We start from the raw sequence: 24,618 nt of genomic DNA on the forward strand, positions 1-24,618 counted from the left end.
GTTAATATACTGGAGATAAGAACAAAGTTCAAGCTTCATCCAATTAAGAAAGCAAGCATTTAGTTAAAAAAGGATGAAATTTGCCTTGAGTGTTAAGAGTCCACTGAGTCAGATGCAAAGGCTTGTACTTGTAATTTGAAATCCATCAGTTCAAAATGTGATTTGGTATAAATTAATAGAGGCCAAAGCCTACAACTATCACTAGGCTATCAAGATTAGTCTTTAAAGACTAAGAAAAACACCATTCCTGAGACACAGAGAAACTGGCTCCTGAAGGACCAAAATTTTAAGACTCAGGTGCTGGGGGGACAAAGAAGGGGGGCAAAACATACAGCTTTGTACTACCACCCTCCTTACCACATGTGCAAAAATTTCTTTCATAAAATGAAGAATGTTATTCCCATCCCACACAGTATGTAAACCACAACCAGACTTGAAAAATTGTGAGAGTTACAGTCCTGTTTATAAAAAGAAGCCAAGGGGTTCAAAACTGGCTTCAGAGGGAAGCAGTATTTTGGAATGACTTACTTTCCTTTGCTGCCTTCCTCAACCCCCAGATTATTAGGGGTTGGAGTATATACATAAGTGGGGTGGTTTGGGGAGGGGGACAAGGGATGACAGCTTGACTCCATAGTGCAGACGTATAGGGACAAATCTATGATGCTATTGTACAATGCTCCGAAAATCTTTTCAATTTATTCTTTTTATAGAACAGGACAATAACTAATACAATCTAATTTAAGATAACTCACCATCTGCACACATAAGAAAGCATTAAGAAACGTGATAAGATAATAATAACATTAAAAATAGAAAAGAATTTTGGCAAAATTAAAATGATGGCCTTTTAATAGAGAGGCATGGGAATTGCTAAGGACCTGAATTTAAATTCTTTAAAGAGTCTGAAGGAAGCTTAATACCCTAAATAGAAGTAATAGAAGTAAAACACTTACTGTCACAAAACATCTGGTCCTATGTGAAAGCTGGACCATTTTTCCTCGAGATGAGATGAGCGCCTATCTTAGATATGTCATAGTGACTTATTTGTTTGAATATGCTAGTCCTACCCAACCCTATTTACTCTCCAACTAGTATTATTACTATATACAAAGTTTAAATCATGTATAGAAAAGTCAAAGTTCAGCACCTCTAATAACTTAGCCACAAATATATCAAGAAATTACTGGGAACTTGAACTCTTCTTTCTTCTATCAAAATGAAAAACAAAGCAAAAAATAGGCAATCGAATGCCTTTTTAAGAGTCAGTTTGTCACCGAGCCCTCTTAAAAACATCTGTTTTAAAGCGTCAATTAGTCTCATTCTAAAGTTCAAAGGAATACAGCTTCCGTGACAGTCTAAGATTTGAACTCTGTTTAGACTTAAGCTGCACAGTTCCCTTGTTGGGACAATTAAAAAGTTAGTCTGAATAAACTCAAATACCCTTCACTCAAGAGCTTTAATATCCACCTAAATACAAACACACTTTAAACAATCACTGTAAATTCAAGCCATTTCTAGAACCCAATAATCTAAGTGAAACACAAGCCCGAAGTATAAAAAAAAAGCACAGAATCAAAGGCAAGTTTATCATCATAACAAAATTCTGCAATATTTAGGTGCTAATATTAGTAAAGTATGTTCTATTCCAGAATATGAATCACTAATTTCTTTCCTCTGTAGAGAGATATGTTTAGCACAGTCTTATACCAGATACAAAATTTAAATGCATTTATTCTAAAACTTAAAATTATTCTAAGTAGATATATGTTAAGACATTCCACAGATACATTCCAAGTAAAAGTAATTAAAGTGGTTTAAATCAAGTTCAGTATTAGCAGATCTATTTTCTTTAACCAAACTTAATCAATATACTTAAAAAGGAAAACCCTAGTTATTGTACTTGCATAAATACATAGGAAGAGTTGGCTGGGCGTGGTGGCTCACGCCTGTAATCTCAGCATTCTGGTAGGCCGAGGCAGGTAGATCATGAGGTCAGGAGTTTGAGACCAGCCTGGACAACATAGTGAAACCCCATCTCTACTAAAAATACAAAAAAACTAGCTGGGTGTGGTGGCAGGCACCTGTAATTCCAGCAACTCGGGAGGCTGAGGCAAGAGAATCACTTGACTGGGAGGCGGAACTTGCAGTGAGCCAAGATCGTGCCATTGCACTCCAGCCTGGGCAACAAGAGTAAAACTCCATCTCAAAAACAAACAAACAAACAAAAAAAAACCAAAAACATACGAAGAGTTTTAAGGAAAACCCACATTCTTTTATACCTTTCAGTGCAATTACTTTGCTAGCTGGATTCATGATGGCGCTGTCTGCTGAAATTGGTCTTCGAATTGGATTACTTGGGTCATTCATATCAATGATTACCACCTGGGCCTGCTCTCCTACTTTTTCTCTAATGCAGATGAATTTGTCAGACTCCATAGTCAGGGTACTGAAGCCAATGTTTGCTGGGTTGATACCCAGGTTCTGGAGCTAGAAAAAATAATAATAAACTATGTTACCAAGTGGATTCCAAAGACTTGACATTCATATATGCTCATCAACACAAATCCTCACTTAACATTAATGCTTCAAGGTCACAATAACATCTACATTATGTTAATTAAAGAGAGACTATTAATAGCCAAGTATTGGACCTTCTCTTCTTCGAACAAACATGGCATTCAACTGTTTCAAATAAGAGGTAGAACAAATACAGATGAAGTTAAAGGAAAGAGCAACATCTGCAAGGTAGCATGCATAGTTCAAGGGATTTGAAGTAATTGAGTTTCTTGATTTATTTTAAGACCTTGGAACTATTGGACCAGTCCTCTCTTACCCCCCTTAACATGTAGCAGTTATTTGTTCACGCTTCAAGAAGCTGAAAAATTAAGTTACAAGCATAAAAAATTTAAAATGTCAGAGTTCTTGATCTAAATAAAGGAACTTGAATAGCAAGAGCAAACAAGTTCTAATTCTGTGCAAAAAGTGCCAAAACAAAGATATGTAAGAGGGATCTTGTCAAAGGCTACATAGCTAAAGCAATGTGTTCAAAGGAGGCAGGCGAGAGAATTCTCAACAGAAAGAGCGTGTGGTAAAGCACAGAGATGTAAAAGTGTGGTTGGCTAAGGGAACTACAAGTACTTCTGTAACACTATAGGCTTGAGGGAGTACACAATTAAGGTTAGAGGGATAAGCAAGGGCCAGACCGACAAGCTAAACATACCTCAGTAAGAATCCTGAGTTTATTCTACATGCAAAGGGAGCTACTTAAGGATTTTAACAAGGAAAATAATGGAATTAGATTTGCTTTGTGTACTCAGAAAATACTGAAGTATCTGCTAAACAAATACAGTGAATCTACAGATGGTAGGTCTTTGCGAACCAATTAAGTATGTAAGAACAAAAGTCACTTGTTACTAGGAAGAAATCTCTACCACAGTGGGTTATTAATACTCTGGGTGACTAACTATGGTGTAACAGATTAAGTCCTACTAAAAGAAGCTACATGGAGGCTTTATTTTATTAGCCTTGGCCAGACTAGTTTTATCCCCCTTTCCTCCAAGGGTAATATAATAAATTCACATGGTACAAAATACACACACACACACACCCCAGAAAAGAAAAAGCATGGAAAAAAAAAGCAAGTCTTTCTGTCACCCTTGTCCTCTAGCAATACAATTCTCCTCCACAGACACCACCACTGTCACTATTATCTTACAGACTAAACCAGCCAAGTTAACTGTATTTTATTTCAATTCTCTTCTCAAACTCTTCTGCTAATAGTGCTTAAACATAACCAGGCCAGGCTCTGAGTAAGATATAACATAAGACTACAAGGCTACATTTTACTTTCTCTTCACTCTTCTATCTCAATTACTACTGGTATTAAGTTATAAGTGTTATAACTCAGTTATAAAGTGTAGTTACAGTAACTCAGTCACTGAATATAGGGGCAAGAAGTCAAACAACTCTCTAACCATTAATACAAACATCGTAATAAAGTAGAATATTAACCTGCTTTACAAGCTCAAGTATATGCTGTAATGCAAGGCAAATACACTAGCTTTAAAGTATGTAACTTATAATGTATTTAGTTATAGTAAAGCCTTATAAACCATTAATTTTAACTTCTTCCTGACTTTAACTTTTCTTTTGAGACAGGATCTCACATCTATTTTTCTGAGTAGAGGGTCCTCAGACTCCTTAAGTTTAATTGATAATTAGCCTTTCCAATAATTGGAGAAAACATTCCAGTGGGCTCATAAAGTTCATAGAGCTATATACCTAAAAGCAATAAGTTATCCTGTAAGAATCCTAAGCTACCCTGTAAGAATTCTGTTTCTAAGTCTCTACCAAGCCTTCATCTAAGGCACTGAGTTTCACCTGTCACAGCTTAAGTCCCACAGTGTTTGAGGAAGTAGGAGTAAAAATAGTGTTAGTCAAATAGTGAAATTAAATTCAAAACCACAAAAGGAAGCAAACCACAGATACTACTAACTGAAGCCCAAGTGATTCTAACAGATTCCCTCCTACTTCTCAACTTCAGAGGCAGGTGGAAGATGATTTTAAGAAAACACTATCAGAAAACAATGAGGAGGAAAAGGGAAAGTCAAAAACCTGTGTTTCCAATTCCTTGTTAGATCTCCAGAAAAAAAGCAGTAAGAAAAACATGCTGCATCAGTTAGCAATGACCTTCAGCCTCAAGGTGTTTTACTTCTAGAAAAAAACAAAGATTTGGCCTGGCACCTTGGTTCACACCTATAATCCCAGCACTTTGGGAGGCTGAGATGAGAGGATCACTTGAGCCCAGGAGTTTGATACCAGCCTGGGCAACATAATGAGACTTCATCACTACAAAAACTTTAAAAAATAAGTAAATAAAAGATCTGGCTTTAAAGGGACAGAATTGCCTGCAACCCTAATCTATGTAATCCTTATATTACTTTCTCATTAAACATATGCTACCAAGAGAGCTATGCATATATATCTTTGATCTCCTTCAGGAATGTATTGGTACTAATCAAAATAGTCCATGTGTAATACATATACTTTATTTAAAAAACGCAAAATTAAACAGGAGGCAAGTGACAAACTTTTTTTTTTGAGATGGAGTCTTGCTCTGTCGCCAGCCAGGCTGGAGTACAGTGGCTCGATCTCAGCTCACTGCAACCTCTGCCTCCTAGGTTCAAGTGATTCTCCTGCCTCAGCCTCCCGAGTAGCTGGGACTACAGGAGTGCGCCAACACACCCGGCTAATTTTTTGTATTTTAGTAGAAATGGAGTTTCACCATGTTGGCCAGGATGGTCTCGATCTCCTGACCTCATGGTCCACCTGCCTCAGCCTCAGTCTAGACAAGTCAGTCAGCCTCAGTCTAGACAAGTCAGTCAGCCTCAGTCTAGACAAGAACAGAAAAGTAGCCTGTAACCTGTAATTCCTTCTTTTCCTCTCTCCCTCAACCTCTACTAGTGAATGTAGTGTTATTCTACTATGAATGCAGTTATTAGAACAACAGTGATATGGGTTACTTCCCTAGGATTTATGTCCCAGTTTGAGTTAAAACACCAGCAAACATGAACATAATTCTGAAGTTGCAAGTTTTTTTTTTTTTTTTTTTTTTTGGAAACCGAGTCTCGCTCTGTCACCAGACTGGAATGCAGTGGCATGATCTCGGCTCACTGCAACCTCTACCTCCCTGGTTCAAGCAATTCTCCTGCCTCAGCCTCCCAAGTAGCTGGGACTACAGGCGTGCACCACCACGTTCAGCTAATTTTTGTATTTTTAGTATAGATGGGGTTTGACCACGTTGGCCAGAATGGTCTCGATCTCTTGACCTCATGTTCCACCCGCCTTGGCCTCCCAAAGTGCTGAGATTACAGGCATGAGCCACCGTGCCCAGCCGTGTCAAATTCTTAATAATGGCACATGTTTAAACATATTAAAAAGCACACTAAAGTGGTGGTCATTTGCATAACTGAACAGGACCCTGCTCCTTCCTAAACAGCCTTCCTACTTGTTAGGAAAAAAAGACAGGAACTTTGGCTGGGCATGGTGGCTCATGCCTGTAATCCCAGCACTTTGGGAGGCCAAGTGGGGGTGGATCACGAGGACAGGAGATCAAGACCATCCTGGCTAACACAGTGAAACCCCGTTTCTACTAAAAATACAAAATATTAGCTGGGCCCATGGTGGCACACACCTGTAGTCCCAGCTACTCCGGAGGCTGAGGCAGGAGAATCGCTTGAACCCGGGAGGCGGAGGTTGCAGTGAGCCAAAGATCGCCCTACTGCACTCCAGCCTGAGTGACAGAGCAAGACTTCGGTTAAAAAAAAAAAAAAAGACAGGAACTTCAAGTGACCTATTCCTATTGGCTAACAGAAGGTTAAATTTGCTTCCACCTCGTCAAATAAGGTAGGTAAGATTGTCTGGTTTAGGTATACCCTTACAGTAGGAGCATGTAACAGGGTTGCCAAACTATATAACTATGTCTAGTAATATCAATATAGATTAAAACTTATAAAATGCAACATTTTTAAACAGGTTTTATTTTCAAAATAGCACATAGTAACCATAAAGTATTCTCAGTCAGTTATAAAGATGTGATGGCATATAAGCTATACCACAGAAACTGAATTGTATTTTTATTCTTTATTTACTGAGACAGGGTCTTGCCCTGTTGCCCAGGCTGGAGTGCAGTGGTACCACTGCAGCCTCAACCTCCCAGGCTCGGGCTCAAGTGATCTTCCTACCTCAGCCTCCTCAGTACCTGAAACTACAGGCGCCACCATGCCTGGCTAATTTTTTTTTTTTTTTTTTTTTTTTAAGAGACAGGTTCTCCCTATGTTACCCAGGCTGGTCTCGAACTCCTGGGCTCAAGTAATCCTCCCACCTCGACCTCCCAGTGTTGGGATTACAGGTATGAACCACTGTACCCAGCCAGAAACTGAATTATACACTATGGAACTAAGCACGGATAAAGTCAAAGGACATATACAACATTCTCTATAAACTTGCAGGTATTTTCAGAGGACATATCTGAAATACATGTAGTATATCTAGATACATGTAGTATCCAAACGACAGCTACATTTTATTATCCTCTCAATCTGCAAAATGCCATTAGTGTTGAAGCTGGAGATATCCTATTTTAACATATGCTTGGAAATTCCTATGATGAAGTTTTTTTTAACTTAAAAGAATTTTTATTTTGCTGTTGTAAGAATATGGAGTCAATAAACTGGGTCCAAAAAAAGGGGCTTGTTTTTTTGAATAGTTATCATGTGCATACAGTAAAGCACTAAAATCTTACAAAAGGTTATACTATGAAAAGCCACCCACCCCTTCTTTCCAGTAATATCCTTCTCCCCTAAGCAATTAGAGATACTTTTGCATTTCAGAGTTATCCTGTAGCATATGAAAGTATGTATTTCCTCCGCCCTTTTCCAACAGAATGGCACAAGACACAAAAGTATACAAATAAACTGCTTCCTTGTTTTTACAGAAAAGCACCCAAACTTTGTACTCATTTGGTTTCCAGATTCGATTTTGGTCTGCAAGTGGCACTACTTTAGGACTTGACACCTAAACCTGGATCTAAAAAGGCAATTAAACAAATTTATTCCCTATTTATTCTTTAAAACTCTGAAGTACCCTGGAGTTACATGTTATAAATGATTTTAAAATGCTTCCTTTCCCTGGCATCTCCTTCCTTCTCCATTCCAACTTCCATTAACAGGGGGAGGTGGGGAGTAAAAGGTAGGATTCTGTTTTTATAATGAGAAAATAGTACTTCGGCTTCCCCATAATCTAGAGCAGGGGTCCCGAACCACAGGCTGCAGACCAGTATCCCGTTAGCAACTGGGCCACACAGAAGAAGGTGAGCAGCCAATGAGCAGACATGACCACTTGAGCTCTACCTCCTGTCATTTCAGCTGCAGCATTAGATTCTCATAGGCACGCGAACCCTATTGTGAACTGTGCAAGCGAGGGATCTAGGTTGCTCACTCCTTATGAGAATCTAACGAATGCCTTGTGATCTGAGGTGAAACAATTTCATCTGAGACCATCCCACCCCCACTCCCACCCCCAACCGGTGGAAAAATTGTCTTCCACAAAACTGGTCCCTGGTGCCAAAAAGGCTGTGGACCACCGATCTAGAGAACACAGGCTGTGTTTATATTTTCTCATATGAAACATTTGAGATGACAGTATCTATCTCAGAGGTGTGAAGATTTAATGTGAATGCAAAGAACAATGCCTGCCATCTAACAGCTCAACAGATATTGCCTTTTGTTTTTTTTAAAAGACAGGGTCTTGCTCTGTCACCCAAGCTGGAGTGCAAGAGATAGGGTCTCGCTCTGTCACCCAAGCTGGAGTGCAGTGATGTGATCATAGCTCACTGTATCCTTAAAACTCCTGGGATCAAGCAATCCAGAGCTCACTGATATTAACTATTAATACATACAACGTATCAGTACTTTAAGCCAGCTCAAGGTTAGGTTTTTTGCATTTGCATTTTATTATCTGCTTAATTCAGCTGTCCATAGGTTGGCTGAAACTCTGGGTGTGAATTTCTTTCAACTACTGATACTAGATTATTGGTCTCTGGGTGCTTAACTGCCTCAGACACTATGAAATGCCTTTTTTTTTAAAGTTTATTTTTGTTGGGGAAGTGAGGAGAAAAGGAAATTACACTTTAGGACTTCCAATTCTTTTTTTTCTCATACAGGGTCTTGCTCTGTGGCCCAGGGTGGAATTCAGTGGCACAATCATGGGTCACTGCAGCTTCAACCTCCTGGGCTGCTTAATTCAGCTGTCCATAGGTTGGCTGAAACTCTGGGTGTGAATTTCTTTTAACTACTGATAATAGATTAGCCTTCCAAATAGATGGTACCACCCATACGCCACCATGCCCAGCTAATTTTTTTTTTTTTTTTTTTGTAGAGATAGGTAGCACTTTGTTTCCCAGTCTGGTATTCAACTCCTGGGCTTAAGGGATCCTCCTGCCTCAGCCTCCCAAAGTGCTGGGATTACAGGCATGAGTCACTGTGCCTGGCTAAAAAAAAGAAATTTTTTTTTTTTTTTAAGAAACTTCAGGCTGGGCGCGATGGCTTATGCCTGTAATCCCAGCACTTTGGGAGGCCGAGGCGGGTGGATCATGAGGTCAGGAGATTGAGACCATCCTGGCTAACACAGTGAAACCCCATCTCTACTAAAAATACAAAAAATTAGCCGGGTGTGGTGACGGGCGCCTGTAGTCCCAGCTACTCGGGATGCTGAGGCAGGAGAATGGCGTGAACCCAGGAGGCGGAGCTTGCAGTGAGCCTAGATCGTGCCACTGCACTCCAGCCTGGGCGACAGAGCAAGACTCCGTCTCAAAAAAAAGAAAAGAAACTTCAGAGACATAACTGAAAGCAGCATGAGCTTTCTTGGATTCTGATTTAAACCAAACAACATTTAGGGACAATGAGGAAAATATGAATATAGACTGGTTTTCTGATATTGTTCTTAAATATCAGGGAGCTATAAATAATATTATGATTATAAGAAAATGTCCTGGCCAGGTACGGTGGCTCATTCCTGTAATCCCAGCACTTTGGGAGGCTGAGGTGGGTGGATTACCTGAGGCCAAGAGTTCAAGACCAACCTGGCCAATATGGCGAAACCCCATCTCTACTAAAAATACAAAAAAAAAAAAAAAAAAAAAAAAAATTAGCCGGGCATGGTGGTGGGCACCTGTAATCCCAGCTACTCAGGAGACTGAGGCAGAAGAATTGCTTGAGCCCGGGAGGCAGAGGCTGCAGTGAGCCAAGATCATGCCATTGCACTCCAGTCTGGGCAACAAGAGTGAAACTCCATCTCAAAAAGAAAAAAAAAGAAAGAAAATGTCCTTATTTTCTAAAGATGCAAGCTGAAGTATTTACAGGTAAAATACGATAGCCTGACTTTATTTAAAATGTTTAAGCAAAAGAAACAAATACAAGCAAATACAAGACTGGGTATGGTGGTTCACACCTGTAATCCCAGTGCTTTGGAGGTTGAGGTGGGAGGATAGCTTGAGGCCAGGAGTTCGGTTTGAGACCAGCCTGGGCAACAAGGGAAGCAGAGGTTGCAGTGAGCTGAGATCGCGCCACTGCACTCCAGCCTGGGCGACAGAACAAGACTCTGTCTCCAAAAAAAATAAAAAATAAAAATAAAAAACACATCAGCAGTGAGACTCAGAAATCTACGTTGAATGCTCATCAGTGTTTAATGGTTTAAACTTTGTTTTTCCTGTCTTGGTTTTGAAAATATACTCCATTTGATTGTAAATATGGAAAATGGAAAGGGAAAAAAAGTATCCATCCTTACTTGAGAGGGAGCAAAGAAGCATGCCTAGGTGCTCCATGAAAGGTTAAGGTGATTTAACACACATCAAGCACTTAGTGTGGGAGCACAGAGCACTCCATTATTTGATGAACTTCTAGTTCTGGGACTATGGTATTATGATATAGACCGTTCTTTTTTTTTTTTTTGAGATGTAGTTTCGCTCTTGTTGCCTAGGCTGGAGTGCAATGGCATGATCTCGACTCACAGCAACCTCCACCTCCTGGGTTCAAGCCATTCTCCTGCCTCAGCCTCCGGAGTAGCTCAGGCTGGTCTCGAACTCCCGACCTCAGGTGATCTGCCTGCCTCGGCCTCCCAAAGTGCTGGGATTACAGGTATGAGCCACCACACCTGGCCGATATAGACTGTTCTTAAACAGACTGGTTTTAGCATCATGCTACTGTTATATACTCAAACCTTACCTGGGCCAATTTGCTTTGTTCACGTGCTCCTCAAGACAGAATGGGGAAACCCTGATACATCAAGGAATCAGGAAACTTAATGGTGTTGTATGAGCATCTTAACAGAATATATTAGTGATCAAACTATGAAAATATTGTTAAGAGGACCAAAGAGGCCATGGTCCTATTAATATATTTAATTCAATACTATATACCTTAAGAAAGGCAGAAAATGTTAGCTTAAGACATACAACCAAATAAAACCATAATTTTTTCAAGGCCCAATTCTTAAACTATCTAAAGACAACTCTCCATTAGCACCAAGGCACACTCTCAGCAATCATTCACAATCTATCTGTTTGTGCCTACAGACACCACATAATTAAAGGAGTAATAGGTTTGCTTTGAGCCTACTAATTTCAACCAGCAGTTCTCACATCTGATTAGTTAAGAATAAACTCATTTGAAATTGGCTTCTCTGTAAGTATACCTAAGGAGTTTGCTTCCTAATGAATCATAGACTTGTAATATAACTCATTTACCAGCTATATCAGCTGAAAATCAAACTACATGAAAACCGGTTTATGACAGCATTACTAAGGACTTATGTTTCACAATTATTGCTTGGCTTCACATTTTCCAGATCCTCCTTGTTTCATCTGAATAGGGAAAATGTAAAGGAAGTATGTATGAGCTACTGTTTTTCAGATGGAGCTATTTTCTGCAAATGAATCTTGTATCTTACCAAGGACTTCAGAAGTGTTACCACTATAGAGTTAATAGGTCAACAATCTGAGAGACCTGCTGATACTTGTATATCATTCTGATACCATTCATCTCTCAATACAAGTATTTTTAAGTCAGTACTTAAAGATTTGGTTAACTTCCTAACCCAAGTATTTCACTAAGCATAATTTCCTTTAAAAGCTCCTAAACATCCTCTACCTTCTCTAGTATCAATCACAGTGAAAAAAGATGCTGACAGCAGTCACTTCATTGAGCCCTTCCTGGAAACTAGCAGAATGTCAAATAAAAACTGCAGTTGCTGTATTCTACAGGAAATAAGAAATGCTGAGAATGCAGCATTCCTTTAGTTCTTCCATCAACAGGATACCAACCACTGTTTTCTGTAGGCTCCACAGATTTCAAGCAACAAATAAAAATGCCTTTAACCCTTGCTGTCCCCATATTTAAACATACAGTTTTTTTCTACTCCATGTTAGCCTTTGAGAGAATCACTGTCTCTTAGAATTTTTGATTCTGGTCACAAACTCCAAATTTAAGCAATATATTCAGGAAGCAACCACAGTTGGAGAAAGGTTGTCAGACTATTATTAGCTTTGGTAAACTACCAGGAGACTCAAAGAATTTTTCCTACTTGTAATCAACTGCTGATTGGAAATTTTCAAAAACTTTATATTTAATGCATTCTTAAAAAATAATCCAATAATTAGATGATATCAGATCAATTAGGCCAATGTTAACCAAGCTGCAGGGAAATACAGGAGTTTTTATGCCCCAAATCTTGGAGATGGATATGACTTACCAAGATTATGCCCCCCCGTATAAATGCAATTCAGCAGCACAAAACAACCAAATGCTACTACCATAGCTACATTCAATGGCAGCGGTGAGAAGTTGTGCAGAATACATCCAAACCTACCAGATGGGCTTACTTTGAGGGTTCAAGTCCAGGCGCAGTGGCTCATGCCTGTAATCCCAGCACTTTTGCAGGCCAAGGTGGGAGGACCTCTCGAGCCCAGGTGTTCAAGACCAGCCTGGGCAATATGGCGAGACCCTGTCCCTACAAAAAATAAAAAAACTGGCCAGGCGTGGTGGTGTGCACCTGTAGTTCTAGCTAGTTGGCAGGCTGAGGTGGGACGATTGTTTGAGTCCAGGAGGCAGAGGCTGCAGTGAGCTGTGACTGCACCCCTGCACTTCAGCCTGGGTGACAGAGCAAGACCCCATCTCAAAAAATACATATAATACTTCTTGCTGACTTAGCATAAAGGATGTTATAAATGAATGTAACCAGGCAGACATTAAAGGCTTGGTTTCCTGATATGAATAAAACATTTGGACAGTCTCCTTAATATTCAAGTTATAAAGATCCTTGATAAACTTCATTCTATGACACAACTTCCCATCAACTTCACAAAATGTACATTTAAGTGGGAGCCTAGTGTTACATTCTGTCAACCCCATCGCTATTGTATATATTCATGTATCTTTCTACCCTATACTGAGGGACCTGCCAGGAAATTAGACATTATGCTCTATCCCATATTATTCTAGTTAGATCAATCATTTAAAGCACACTCAGTCTACCAGGTGCTACAAGTTATAAGACTAGAACCATTTTATTTTACAATTGAGTCACTAGAGTATATTTTTTCTTTTTTTGAGATGGAATCTCGCTCTGTTGCCCAGGCTGGAGTGCAATGGCACGATCTCAGCTTACCACAACCTCTGCCTCCCGGGTTCAAGCCATTCTCCTGCCTGAACCTCCTGAGTAGCTGGGACTACAGGCATGCACCACCACGCCCGGCTAATTTTTGTGTTTTTTCAGTAGAGACGGGGTTTCACCATGTTGGCCAGGCTGGTCTCAAACTCCTGATCTCAAGTGATCCACCCACCTTGGCCTCCCAAAGTATTGGGATTATAGGAGTGAGCCACTGCACCCAGCCTGGAGTGTTTTCCTGTGAGCTTAAATGCCACAAATACTGTTTTCAAATGAGTGAATGAAATAACTAACAATCAGCATGAGGAGTTACAGATTATCTCAAAATGATTTAATATTAACAAATTCAGGGAGTTCAAAATGACATTAAAATGATTAAAATGACAACCACCATGATTTGCTTTCAATTAATACATATTGAGCATCCATTATTTAGCAACTTAACACAAACTCAATATTTTAAGTACAATTTTTGTGTGAAACTGTCCCTTTTGTGCTAAGACTGTAACTTTGTCATTACTAGTGAGGAAACAACCTGTAGGAGAAAAAACAGGTTTTAGGTTCTCAGAGGCTCTTTGGGGGTTCAAACTGTGATTCATGTCTTCTAAAAACAAGTGAAGACACTTTTCATCTCAAAAACTATAGACACTGCTTCACTATCTAAAATTCAGGGTTAAAAAACTAATATTACTTTGATTTTTTTGGTCAGGAAGAGGATGTGCCCTAGATGCTTATAGTTTTGGGGATTTTTTTTTTGTTTTTGAGACAGAGTCTCACTCTGTCGCACAGACTGGCATGCAGTGGTGCAATCTCGGCTCACTGCAACCTCCTGCTCCTGGGTTCAAGCAATTCTTGTGCCTTGGCCTCCCGAGTTTGTTTTGTTTTGTTTTTTTAAATTCATGGTATTACAACTTCCTCAAGCCTGTTCCAAACACTAAGCCCTTTTAATTTTGGTTCTTTCAAATTACAGAAGTTTTCTTTTATTGAAAAAAGCTTCCATTCCAATTATTTTGGTTTCTAAAATTCTTTTTTTTTTTGAGACGGAGTCTCGCTCTTTCACCCACGCTGGAGTGCAGTGGCCTGATCTTGATTCACTGCAAGCTCCGCCTCCTGGGTTCACGCCATTCTCCTGCCTCAGCCTCCCGAGTAGCTGGGACTACAGGCACCGGCCACTGCGCCTGGCTAATTTTTTGTATTTTTAGTGGAGACGGGGTTTCACCATGTTAGCCAGGATGGTCTCGATCTACTGACCTCGTGATCCGCCCGCCTCAGCCTCCCAAAGTACTGGGATTACAGGCGTGAGCCACCACGCCTGGCCCAGTTTCTAAAATTCTTAAATTTGTAATGTATTCTGTCACACACACAAACACACACACACCACTTTTACTTAATTCTGGGATTTACTTCTAAATTAAAATCTTTTTTTTTTTTTTTTTTTGAGATAGGGTCTCACTCTGTCCGCGAGGTTTGAGTGCAGTGGCATGACTTCGGCCTACTGCAACCTCGACTTCCCAGGCTCAGGTGATCCATCCACCTCAGCCTCCCAAGTAGATGGGACTACAGGCGCATGCCACCACACCCGGCTAATTTTTTATTTTTTGTAGAGATAGGGTTTTGCCATGCTGTCCAGGCTAGTCTCGAATGCCTGGGTTGAAGCAATCCACCTACTCTGGCCTCCCAAAGTGATGGGGTTACAGGCGTGAGCCACTGCACCCAGCCTAAATTCAAAATCTTTAAAAAAAATCTTATTACTCCTTCCACATTGCTGATTCATTCCACAGAGTATGAATTCCAGTTCTGCTCTTAACTGATTTCAAAACCAATTGTTTCTGTATGTTTTATGTTATTGCATCCCATTATCTCCATAGGTCTTTCTGTTCCTTTTACATCAACTTTTGCCGCATGCCACAGATGATGTCAACAATTTTCTAAAGTTTTCTTTGCAGAAAAAAATTTCTAGTATTTCTTCAGATCTCTCCCTAGCTCTGTAGTTTTCCCAATAATCATATACTTAAAAAATGCCTGAGCAGCTACTGTGTGCCAGACACTACACTAATGCACAGAGTTCTACAGCAAATGAGACACTCCCTTCCACTCAGTATACATAACAGGTACACAGCAATTACAAAAATGCCATGAAGTTACAGGGATGTATGCCTAGCACAGATACATGTAGGGGTATATGCAGTGTCTCAGAAGAAACGGAAACAATCTAAAACAGGATACACAATATAAGGGAGGGCAGGGCTACAGAGTTTGGGAGCGGACACACAGAATTAAAAATACCACATAGGCCCAAATAAGGTACTTATTTTCCCAATTAGACGAATCATCCCAACACCCCAAAAAGCTGTCAGAAGATGTGAAGAAAATGGAACTCTCATATATTTCTAGTGGGCATGTCAAAGGGTGCCACCACTGTGGAAAACAGTTTCGTGGTCTCTCAAAAAGTTGAAACAGAGAAATTACCATATGACCCAGCAATTCCACTTCTAAGTATATATCTAGAAGAACTGACAACAGGCATTCAAACAAATACTTGTACATGAATGTTTGCAACACCACTAGTCACAATAGCCAAAAGGTAGAAAGAACCCAAATGTCCACCAACTGATGAAAGGACAAATAAAATGTTGATATATCCATTCACTGAAGTATTATTCAGCCATAAAGGAATGAAGTCTGATATATGCTATAACATGGATACTTAGTGAAAGAAGTTAGAAACAAACAGTCACTTATTGTATAATTCCATTTATGTGAAATATCCAGAACAGGTAAATCCATAGAGACAAAAAGCAAATTAGCAGTTGCCAGGGGATGGGAGGAAGGGGATGGGAGAGGGACTGCTTCACGTGTATGGGGTTTCCTTTTGGGGAGATGAAAATGTCTTGGAACTAGATACAGGTGTTGGCTGCACGACACTGTGAATGCACTAAATACCACTAAATTGTTCACTTTAAAATGGTTAATTTTGTTATGTGAATTTTATCTCAATTGAAAAAGTTTTGATCCCTTTCCATTATAAACTCTTAGAGATTAGATATATTTAATGTACAATTCAACTAGTCATTTCACTTACTTTACAGACATTTAAAATTATAAAATTAGGCCAGGCACAGTGGCTCCCACCTGTAATCCCAGCACTTTGGGAGGCCGAGGCAGGCAGATTGCTTGGGCTCAGGAGTTCGAGGCCAGCCTGGGCAACATGGCCAAAGCCCATTTCTACAAAAAAATACAAAAATTGGCTGGGTGTGGTGGCACATGCCTGTAGTCCCAGCTACTTGGGAGGCTGAGGTGAGAGGATGGCTGGAGCCTGGGAAGTCGAGGCTGAGCAAGACCCTGTCTCAAAAAACAAAACAAAACACACAAAACAAAATTATATTTAAACTCTGCATATGCATTTTTGACATCAGCACTGGAAAGTCATCTCCATTTCACAATGCTTTTCAAAAATCCATTACAGAGCAATCATACTGGTGCAGTTTTGTAACATCAAATCTATTTGCGTTATCAGGAGAGTTGTTTTTCTCTTATCTTTCTATGTAAATTATGATCTCTAGGCTGGGTGTGGTGGCTCACGCCTGTAATCCCAGCACTTTGGGAGGCCGAGGCAGGTGGATCACAAGGTCAGGAGTTCAACACCAGCCTGGACAACATGGTGAAACCCCATCTCTACTAAAATTACAAAAATCAGCCAGGCGTGGTGGCGGGCACCTGTAATCCCAGGTACTTGGGAGGCTGAGGCAGAAGAATCGCTCGAACCCGGGAGGCAGAGATTGCAGTGAGCCAAGATCGCGCCACTGTACTCCAGCCTGGGCGACAGAGCAAGACTCCATCTCAAAAAAAAAAAAAAAAAAAAATTATGATCTCTAGAAACATGCCCGAATGGACTGCTTTTCAAGGGATATTTAAATCATCTGCTTATAACATCCAACAGTTCCAACTGTGAGGCCATACACAGGAGAATTTTAGATGTGTAAAATTTGTCTCTCACTAATCCAGTTGATTTCAAGCCTACAGCAGCCTTTGCCAAACAGCATTCTGGTGCTCAAAACAGAAGCAACTGTGAGAGGACACAATACTATGGAGATTCAGTAAGGCTTTTAATAAGGAGACTCTTTCCTGAGGATATTTGTGGTAAAAAAAAAAGAAACCTGCCTTAGATTTTCATAGTTCAATATGACCAAATATAGAGTATTGCAGAGACTGGAGAAAGAGATGGGTTTTTGTAAACCATGTTCTCTCTACTCGTTTTTTTTCCCCTTATTATTCATCTTTAAATAATGAGATCTATCCAAAGTCAGCTGTTTGCCAAACAGAGCATATATATTGACAGTCTTTAGCTTCAGTCTGTCCACTTTGGTGGTTTTTTTTTTTTAAGCCACCTTTCTCAATGAGCAGCTAATCAGAAATAAATGCAAGTTGGCCAGGCACGGTGGCTCACGCCTGTAATCCCAGCACTTTGGGAAGCTAAGGAGGGTAGATTATTTGAGGTCTGGAGTTTGAGACCAGCCTGGCCAACATGGTGAAACCCTGTCTCTACTAAAAATACAAAAAAAATTCTCCAGGCATGGTGGCGGGCCCCTGTAGTCCCAGCTATTCAGGAGGCTGAGGCAGGAGAACTGCCTGAACCTGGGAGGCGGAAGTTGCAGTGAACCAAGATTGCACCACTGTACTCCAGCCTGGGCAACAGAGTCAACTCCCAATCCAATTCTTGTTTTTTCATCTTCTATGACTCCCAGTTTCAACCTAGGGTCATGAAAAACTGTCATCCCTGAGACCCCCAGTGTGCATCACTGAGGAACTCCAGAAATCGATGGATGCAGAAAATGAGAAATTAGAGAGTCTGGTGTAACTTCAAGATCTTGGCTTCAATAACTGGGTAGATGGTAGTTTTTCTCCTTTAGTACGGCACATATATTCAACTCAAGTGGACAAAGGGAAACTCTTCCAGGGTGGAGGGGAAGAACTAATATTCGAGTGCCTGTAAGGGGTTAAGGGGCTAAATATTATACTACAAATACAAAAACATACTGTAGTCTAACTTTAAAATTGCCAGGAAATATTGTTTTAATAAATGAGGAAGTTGAGACAAGTTGAAAACCTGACATCATAGATAAGCCCAGATTAAACATCTGAGACATTTTCCAGAATAGCACACTGCAGAGTTTTTTAATGTGACAAAATACGGCTTTAATGGATCTGGTTCCTATTCTTTCAGAAATAATCTTTAAAACCGTCTTACTTCAGAACTTAAAGAAAATCCTTATTTACCTAAGGATTAGGAACAAGAAGTATTAACAGTACTGGCAGTGTGCCTCCAAAGCACAACCCTACAAGTCTGTAACCATTTTCCTTTCTACCATGATGCTACTCAAAATGAGCAAATATATTCCACTGTCACCTTCCTTTCCTATCCCTTTCATGCACAACTGCCTTCCTTGAGTTCAAGCTTCTATATCTTGCTATAAACACAAAAACATGAATTTACAGTAAAATAGAAAGCAGAAGTTTCCTCCTTTCACAAGTGGCTTCAGACTGGAACAAACTCATTCTTTTCAGTAAGAAAAAGTCTATAGAAAAGTGTGATAAGTTCAGTCTTATGAGAAGGATGCAGACAATCCTGGTTACAAGTTAACCGGATCCCAATCATCCTGCACAATTTTCCAATAGGAAATAGGATAAAGTCCTTAAAAAAGATACAGCTAAATAATCATTCAAGGCATAAAGTCAGATGTTAGTTTGCTGTCTCCTACTTTTCTCATAATATAAAAAATATTTCCCGATAAATGACAGTACTACTAGAATCAAAGAACATCACAGCATAGATACAAACAATTGTGGTACATTTTGCAATTCAAATGATACAGACCATTTACCAAATGAGGCAATGAGCCAAATGAAAGAACAAATATTAAAAGTCTGACTGCTCACTAGCTGTGTGACTCTGAAAGTTACCTACTATGAACTTCAGTTGCCCAATCTCTACAATAAGGCTAATCCGACCTAAGCACAAGGGTTCTCTTGCTAATTAAATGAGATAATAAACATTAAATATTTAATACAGTTCTTTGCACGTAATAGGTGCTCAAACAACTATAATGGCCAATGTATTTTGATTTTATGGATTAGATTTCAGGACAATTAAGATTTGAATAGTTATTGCCTCAAAAATAGGACAAGGCTTGGTGTCTCACACTTGTAATTCCAGCACTTTGGGAAGCTGTGGCAGGCGGACTGCTTGAGCCTGGGATTTTGAGACCATCCTGGGAAACATGGCAAAACCCCAACTCTACAAAAAAATACAAAAATTAGCCGGGTTTGGTGGTGCACGCCTGTAGTCCCAGCTATTTAGGGAGCGGAGGTGGGAGGATCACCTAAGCCCGGGGAGGTCAAGGCTACAGTGAGCCTTGATCATGCCACTGCACTCCAGCCTGGGCAACAGAGTGAGACCCTGTCTCCAAAAAAAAAAAGTAGGACAAAAATATCTTGAATTATGTCTTAATTTAAGGAAATAATACAAAAGAAGAGACTCACAAAAGTCTGACAGATGGGTTTTGCATAACACATTTAGGTCCAAGCTTTCAGCCATCTTTTGAGTTAAGAGCATTAGCCATAGGCACTTGACCAAGAAGCAAAGACAAGACACCCAGAGCTGTAAACTTTGCTGTGGCTCAGAAGACAGGTTTATTTCATGAAGTAGTTTTGGCATGGCATATAGTGCAAGAACTTAGAGAAACAGCCTCATTCTAATATACAGGACTAAAATATCAGCTATGAACCTACTGCTCATCTAAGTGAGAAGATTCACTTCAACACTACCACCCTAAAAAAGGACACATACAATAACTCTAACAATCGCCTGACCGGCATTCCATATGGGTATTTTATCCGACATGATTAAGTTTTTTTTTTCAAATATGTCTGTTCAAGGAACCCTAATTTAAAATGTACCAGTGGCACACAATGAGACTCATGGAACATAATAAAAGATTTATTTAAAAGTTTCTTTTTGGGGGGCAGTTTCAGAGTGTAATCGACTTTGTATCATATCAATATTTGTATTAAATTGTGCACAATAAAAAATGTTCAAATACATAAAAGATCCACAATCAAGTAGACAACATCGATGGTTGGAATGACAAGTGTACAGCCTTTGCCAACTCATCAATGGAAGCATGAATGCAAGGTGTAGTCCATCTTGTTTACCACCTTGTCCCTAGAGTCTAACACAGTTCCTGATTTGCAGTAAGTACTCAAATCTTAGGTAAATGCGCTAACCCCAAATACTTATACACCATAAAACACTGGATCTGCAAATGAATATTGTGTCATTGGTTGAGATATGTGAATAAAATGTACTGGACAAAAATTATTTAGCCAATAATTAATGCTCCTAAAATGCTACGTAAAGTACTTTCACATACATGATCTCAGATCCTCATAATAACTTTGTGAGATAAGTATGCCCATTTCCCAGAGAAAAAGAAGCAAGAGGTTAGACTTAACCTGTGTTGTCCAATATGGTAACCACAAGTCACAACTCACATACGATAATGAGCACTTGAAATGTGGTTACCATAATTTTAAAGTAATTAAATAATAACCAGTAAGTGATTCCATTACTGGAAAACTTAAGTATGTTTGGGATCACTGAAGTATTGCATATCTGCTTTCCTTTTTCTTCATTTTTGTTTGTTTAATATAGAGACGAGGTCTTAACTCTTGTTACCCAGGCTGGTCTCGAATTCCTGGGCTCAAACAGTGCTCCTACCTTGGCTCACAAAGTGCTGAGTTTACAGGCATGAGCCACTAGCCCCAGCCCCAAATCTGCCTTTCTAACTGTAAATTTTATGAACTCTAAATACGGACCAGGATTTCCAATGAAATAGGGTCTGAATTGATATATGCTCTAAGTATAAAATATACATAGCCGGGCGCTATGTATTACAGGCTCACACCTGTAATCCTAACACTTTGGGAGGCCGAGGCAGGCATTTCACGAGGCCAAGAGATTGAGACCATCCTGACCAACATGGTGAAACCCCATCTCTACTAAAAATACAAAAAAAAAAAAAAAAAAAATAGCTGGGCGTGGTGGCACGCGCCTGTAGTCCCAGCGACTCGGGAGGCAGAGGCAGAAGAATCGCTTGAACCCGGGAGGCGGAGGTTGCAGTGAGCCGAGATCTGCCACTGCACTCCAGCCTGGCGACAGAGCGAGACTTTGTCTCAAAAAAAAAAAAAAAAAAAAAGAAAAAAAAAGAAAAAGAAAAAACACACACACACACACAAGATTGAGAAAATTTAGTATGAAAAAGAATGTAAGGTATCTCATTAGTAAATTTTATACTGATTACATATTGAAATAATATTTTGCATATCCCAAGTTAAATAAAATATATTAAATTTAATTTTATCTGGGCAGGGCATGGTGACTCACGCCTGTAATCCCAGCACTTTGGGAGGCCAAGGCGAGTGGATCACTTGAGCCCAACAATTTGAGACCAGCCTGAGCAATATAGCAAGACTCTGTCTCTACCAAAAAAACCCAAAATTAATTAATTTTATGTTTTTTCACTTTTAATATGGCTGCTAGAAAACTTAAAAAATTATTTATGTGAGGCCAGGAGCAGCAGCTCATGCCTGTAATCCCAGCACTTTGGGAGGTCGAGGTGGGCAGATCATTTGAAGTCAGGAGTTGAAGACCAGCCTGGCCAACATGGTAAAACACCATCTCTACTGAAAATAGAAAAATTAGCCAGGCATGGTGGTGGACACCTAAAATCCCAGCTACTCGGGAAGCTGAGGCAGGAGAATCACTTGAACCTGGGAGGTGGAGGTTGCCGTGAGCCGAGATCGCACCACTGCACTCTAGTCTAGGTGACAGAGGACAGAGTGAGACTCTGTCTCAAAAAAAAAAAAAAAAAAAAAAAAAGTATGTGGCTCATATTATTTTTCTATTGGACAGCATTTGTTTTAACAACCCCTAAAGCCCTCCCTGTTCTGTCTACTATACCACATTGTTAATCTATAAACAAGTAGAGAGAACTCACCTCTCTGGGCCTAAGTCCAACAGACAAAAAGCACTCTAGGATACTGTATAACTTCTCTTTTTAAGGTCAATTATTCAATTTCTTTGAAATATTTTGTGTCAGAAGACCCAGGTACACATCCCATTCGGACAGCATTCCCACTACTTTGAGTCTCACTTTTTAGAAAGGTGTCTGGGGGGATTGAGTGAAGATCTGAAAGTACCTAGCCAAATTTACAGCACATAATAAGGTCTCAAGAAGTCTGCTGCTAGTCATTGTTCATCACCACCACTTTCCAAGACAGACAGTATTCAGTTAAAACTTTTGAACAATGAGTGTTTTAATTTTAGCTAAGGAAATATTCTAAATACATAAACATGAGTGGTGAGATAAATCTTCAAACTCAGAAAACACATCAGCATGGCCTATAATTGTGTAGTCCAATGTAGGAGTCAATTGTCACATGTGGCTATTTACATTTAAATTAAAAAGAAATTAAAGCACAAATTTAGTTCCTCAGTCACATCAGCCACATTTCAAGTGCTCAATATCCCTATGTAGCTAGTAGACAGTTCCATCACTGAAGAAAGTTCTACTGGACAATAACTCAAAGAGAAAAAGCCACACAACAGTAACAATGACAGGGAAAACATCTTGTTAAATATAATTTGAATAACATATAAACATATGTATGGAAAAAACAATTTTGCAAAGAAGCTGAGGACTCAATATAAATGGAATCTTTTAAAAGCAAGGTACAAATTCCAATTATGGTCAGAAACAATTGTTCAAGAGCAACTACCATGGTTCCTGAAATGTGAATTTTCCTAAATACTCAAATGAAAATGATTGTGTTCTACATACACACCATTCTGTGTTTTATTTCCTAATCAGAGTGAAAGCACTTTCACTAAAATTAACCACACACTTTAAGCTGGGTAAACTGACCATCAAGAAAATTCTGAAGAATATGATACATTTTAAACTTAGAAGCTATTCCCAGGAGACTGCAGCATAATTCCAGGAAGTTTACCTCTTCCAGAGAGTACAACTAAGCATGTAGTAAATCCCAGTACTTAGCATTGCTTTCTATTCACAATCCAAACTAACTATAGCAAGAACCCCTAACATTTGACTCAACAACACATTCCATGCCTGCATCTACGGATCAAAGGGGAAAGAACAGGGTAGGGAGATTTTTAATTGAAGACCCAAATAATCTAGGAATACAATGGAATGTGTCAAGTGGCCTAAAGATACTTAATGTGCCAAAAAAATAGAGAATCACCAAAAAATTAAGAATTATAGACAATATTTTATATATGTAGCCTAGGATTTTTATAGAATCTGCAATTCCAACAATATCTTGCTCAAATAGGCACTCATTTATTAACTATCAGTCTAAACAGTCTAGGAAAAAAGAAATCTTCATATATTAACATTCATTTGCTGTAGGTCCAAGCTTTGATGACAACAGATCCTTCAGTTGGACAATGTAGTTAAAGGTATAAAAATAAGTTCATTTACAGTTTCACAAGCTAACTCTATACTCATACTTAAGTTCCTCATTTCTTGTTTCCAGTTTTTATCCTACGTGTTTCAGAAAGTTTTCTGTTACTTAGCAAACTGGTAGAAGCTCAGAGGTCAGAGACCTAAGATGCCAATTAAAATAATCCTTATTAGTTGGGCTCGGTGGTTCACACCTATTATCCCAGCACTTTGGGAGGCCAAGGCAAAGGATTGCTTGAGCCCAGGCATTCGAGACTAGCCTAGGTAACATGAAACTCCATCTCTACAAAAAATACAAAAATTAGCCAGGTGTGGTGGCTCATGGCTGTAGCCCCAGCTACTCGGGATGCTGAGGTGGGAGGATGGCTTGAGCCCAGTAGGTCAAGGCTGCAGTGAGCTGTGATGGCGCCACTGACCTCCAGCAAAAACCCTGTCTCTTCAAAAAAAAATAAAATAAAACCTTATTAATTTTTAAAAAGGGAGGAGATAATGATATGAAGTTAGGAGATACATTATCATGGAAGAGGCTGTAGTTATTTGGGCTCCGCAATTAATCAGCTGGAGCACAGTCATATTAGCTAAGCAAGCTTAAGTTTAGGCATGACATAGCAATCCAAAACACAGAGGATGGAATTTTTCAATTTGCAAATCTGCTTTATATTCAAAATCTTCAAATTATTTGAGAAGAAAATGGCTTCATTCAAGCATCTGCAGAAACTTTGAGCCAGTTACAAAACAGACATGTATTAAATTTGTCTTTAATAAGTGACAAGGTTGGGTTCCAATCTTCGGGATCATTTAACAATTCTTGCCTCCTCTTTAAAAGAAATGAAAAGCTATTACTCGAACCACC

The 24,618-nt window shown here is 39.5% G+C and overlaps 1 protein-coding gene across 4 annotated transcripts in view; it reads right to left on the reverse strand.

Annotated features, from left to right (window-relative positions):
• Positions 1-24,618, reverse strand: part of CLTC (clathrin heavy chain) — a 78,024-nt gene that overhangs the window by 48,310 nt on the left and 5,096 nt on the right. For all 4 annotated transcript variants that reach the window (XM_002834122.5, XM_054537028.2, XM_054537029.2 and 1 more), the window contains exon 2: positions 2,280-2,487. In XM_002834122.5, the coding sequence (XP_002834168.1) occupies positions 2,280-2,487 (208 nt within the window). The remainder of the gene's footprint in view (positions 1-2,279; positions 2,488-24,618) is intronic.

This window comes from Pongo abelii, chromosome 19 (genome assembly GCF_028885655.2).
Source record: "Pongo abelii isolate AG06213 chromosome 19, NHGRI_mPonAbe1-v2.0_pri, whole genome shotgun sequence".
In the NCBI taxonomy this organism is placed as follows: domain Eukaryota; kingdom Metazoa; phylum Chordata; class Mammalia; order Primates; family Hominidae; genus Pongo; species Pongo abelii.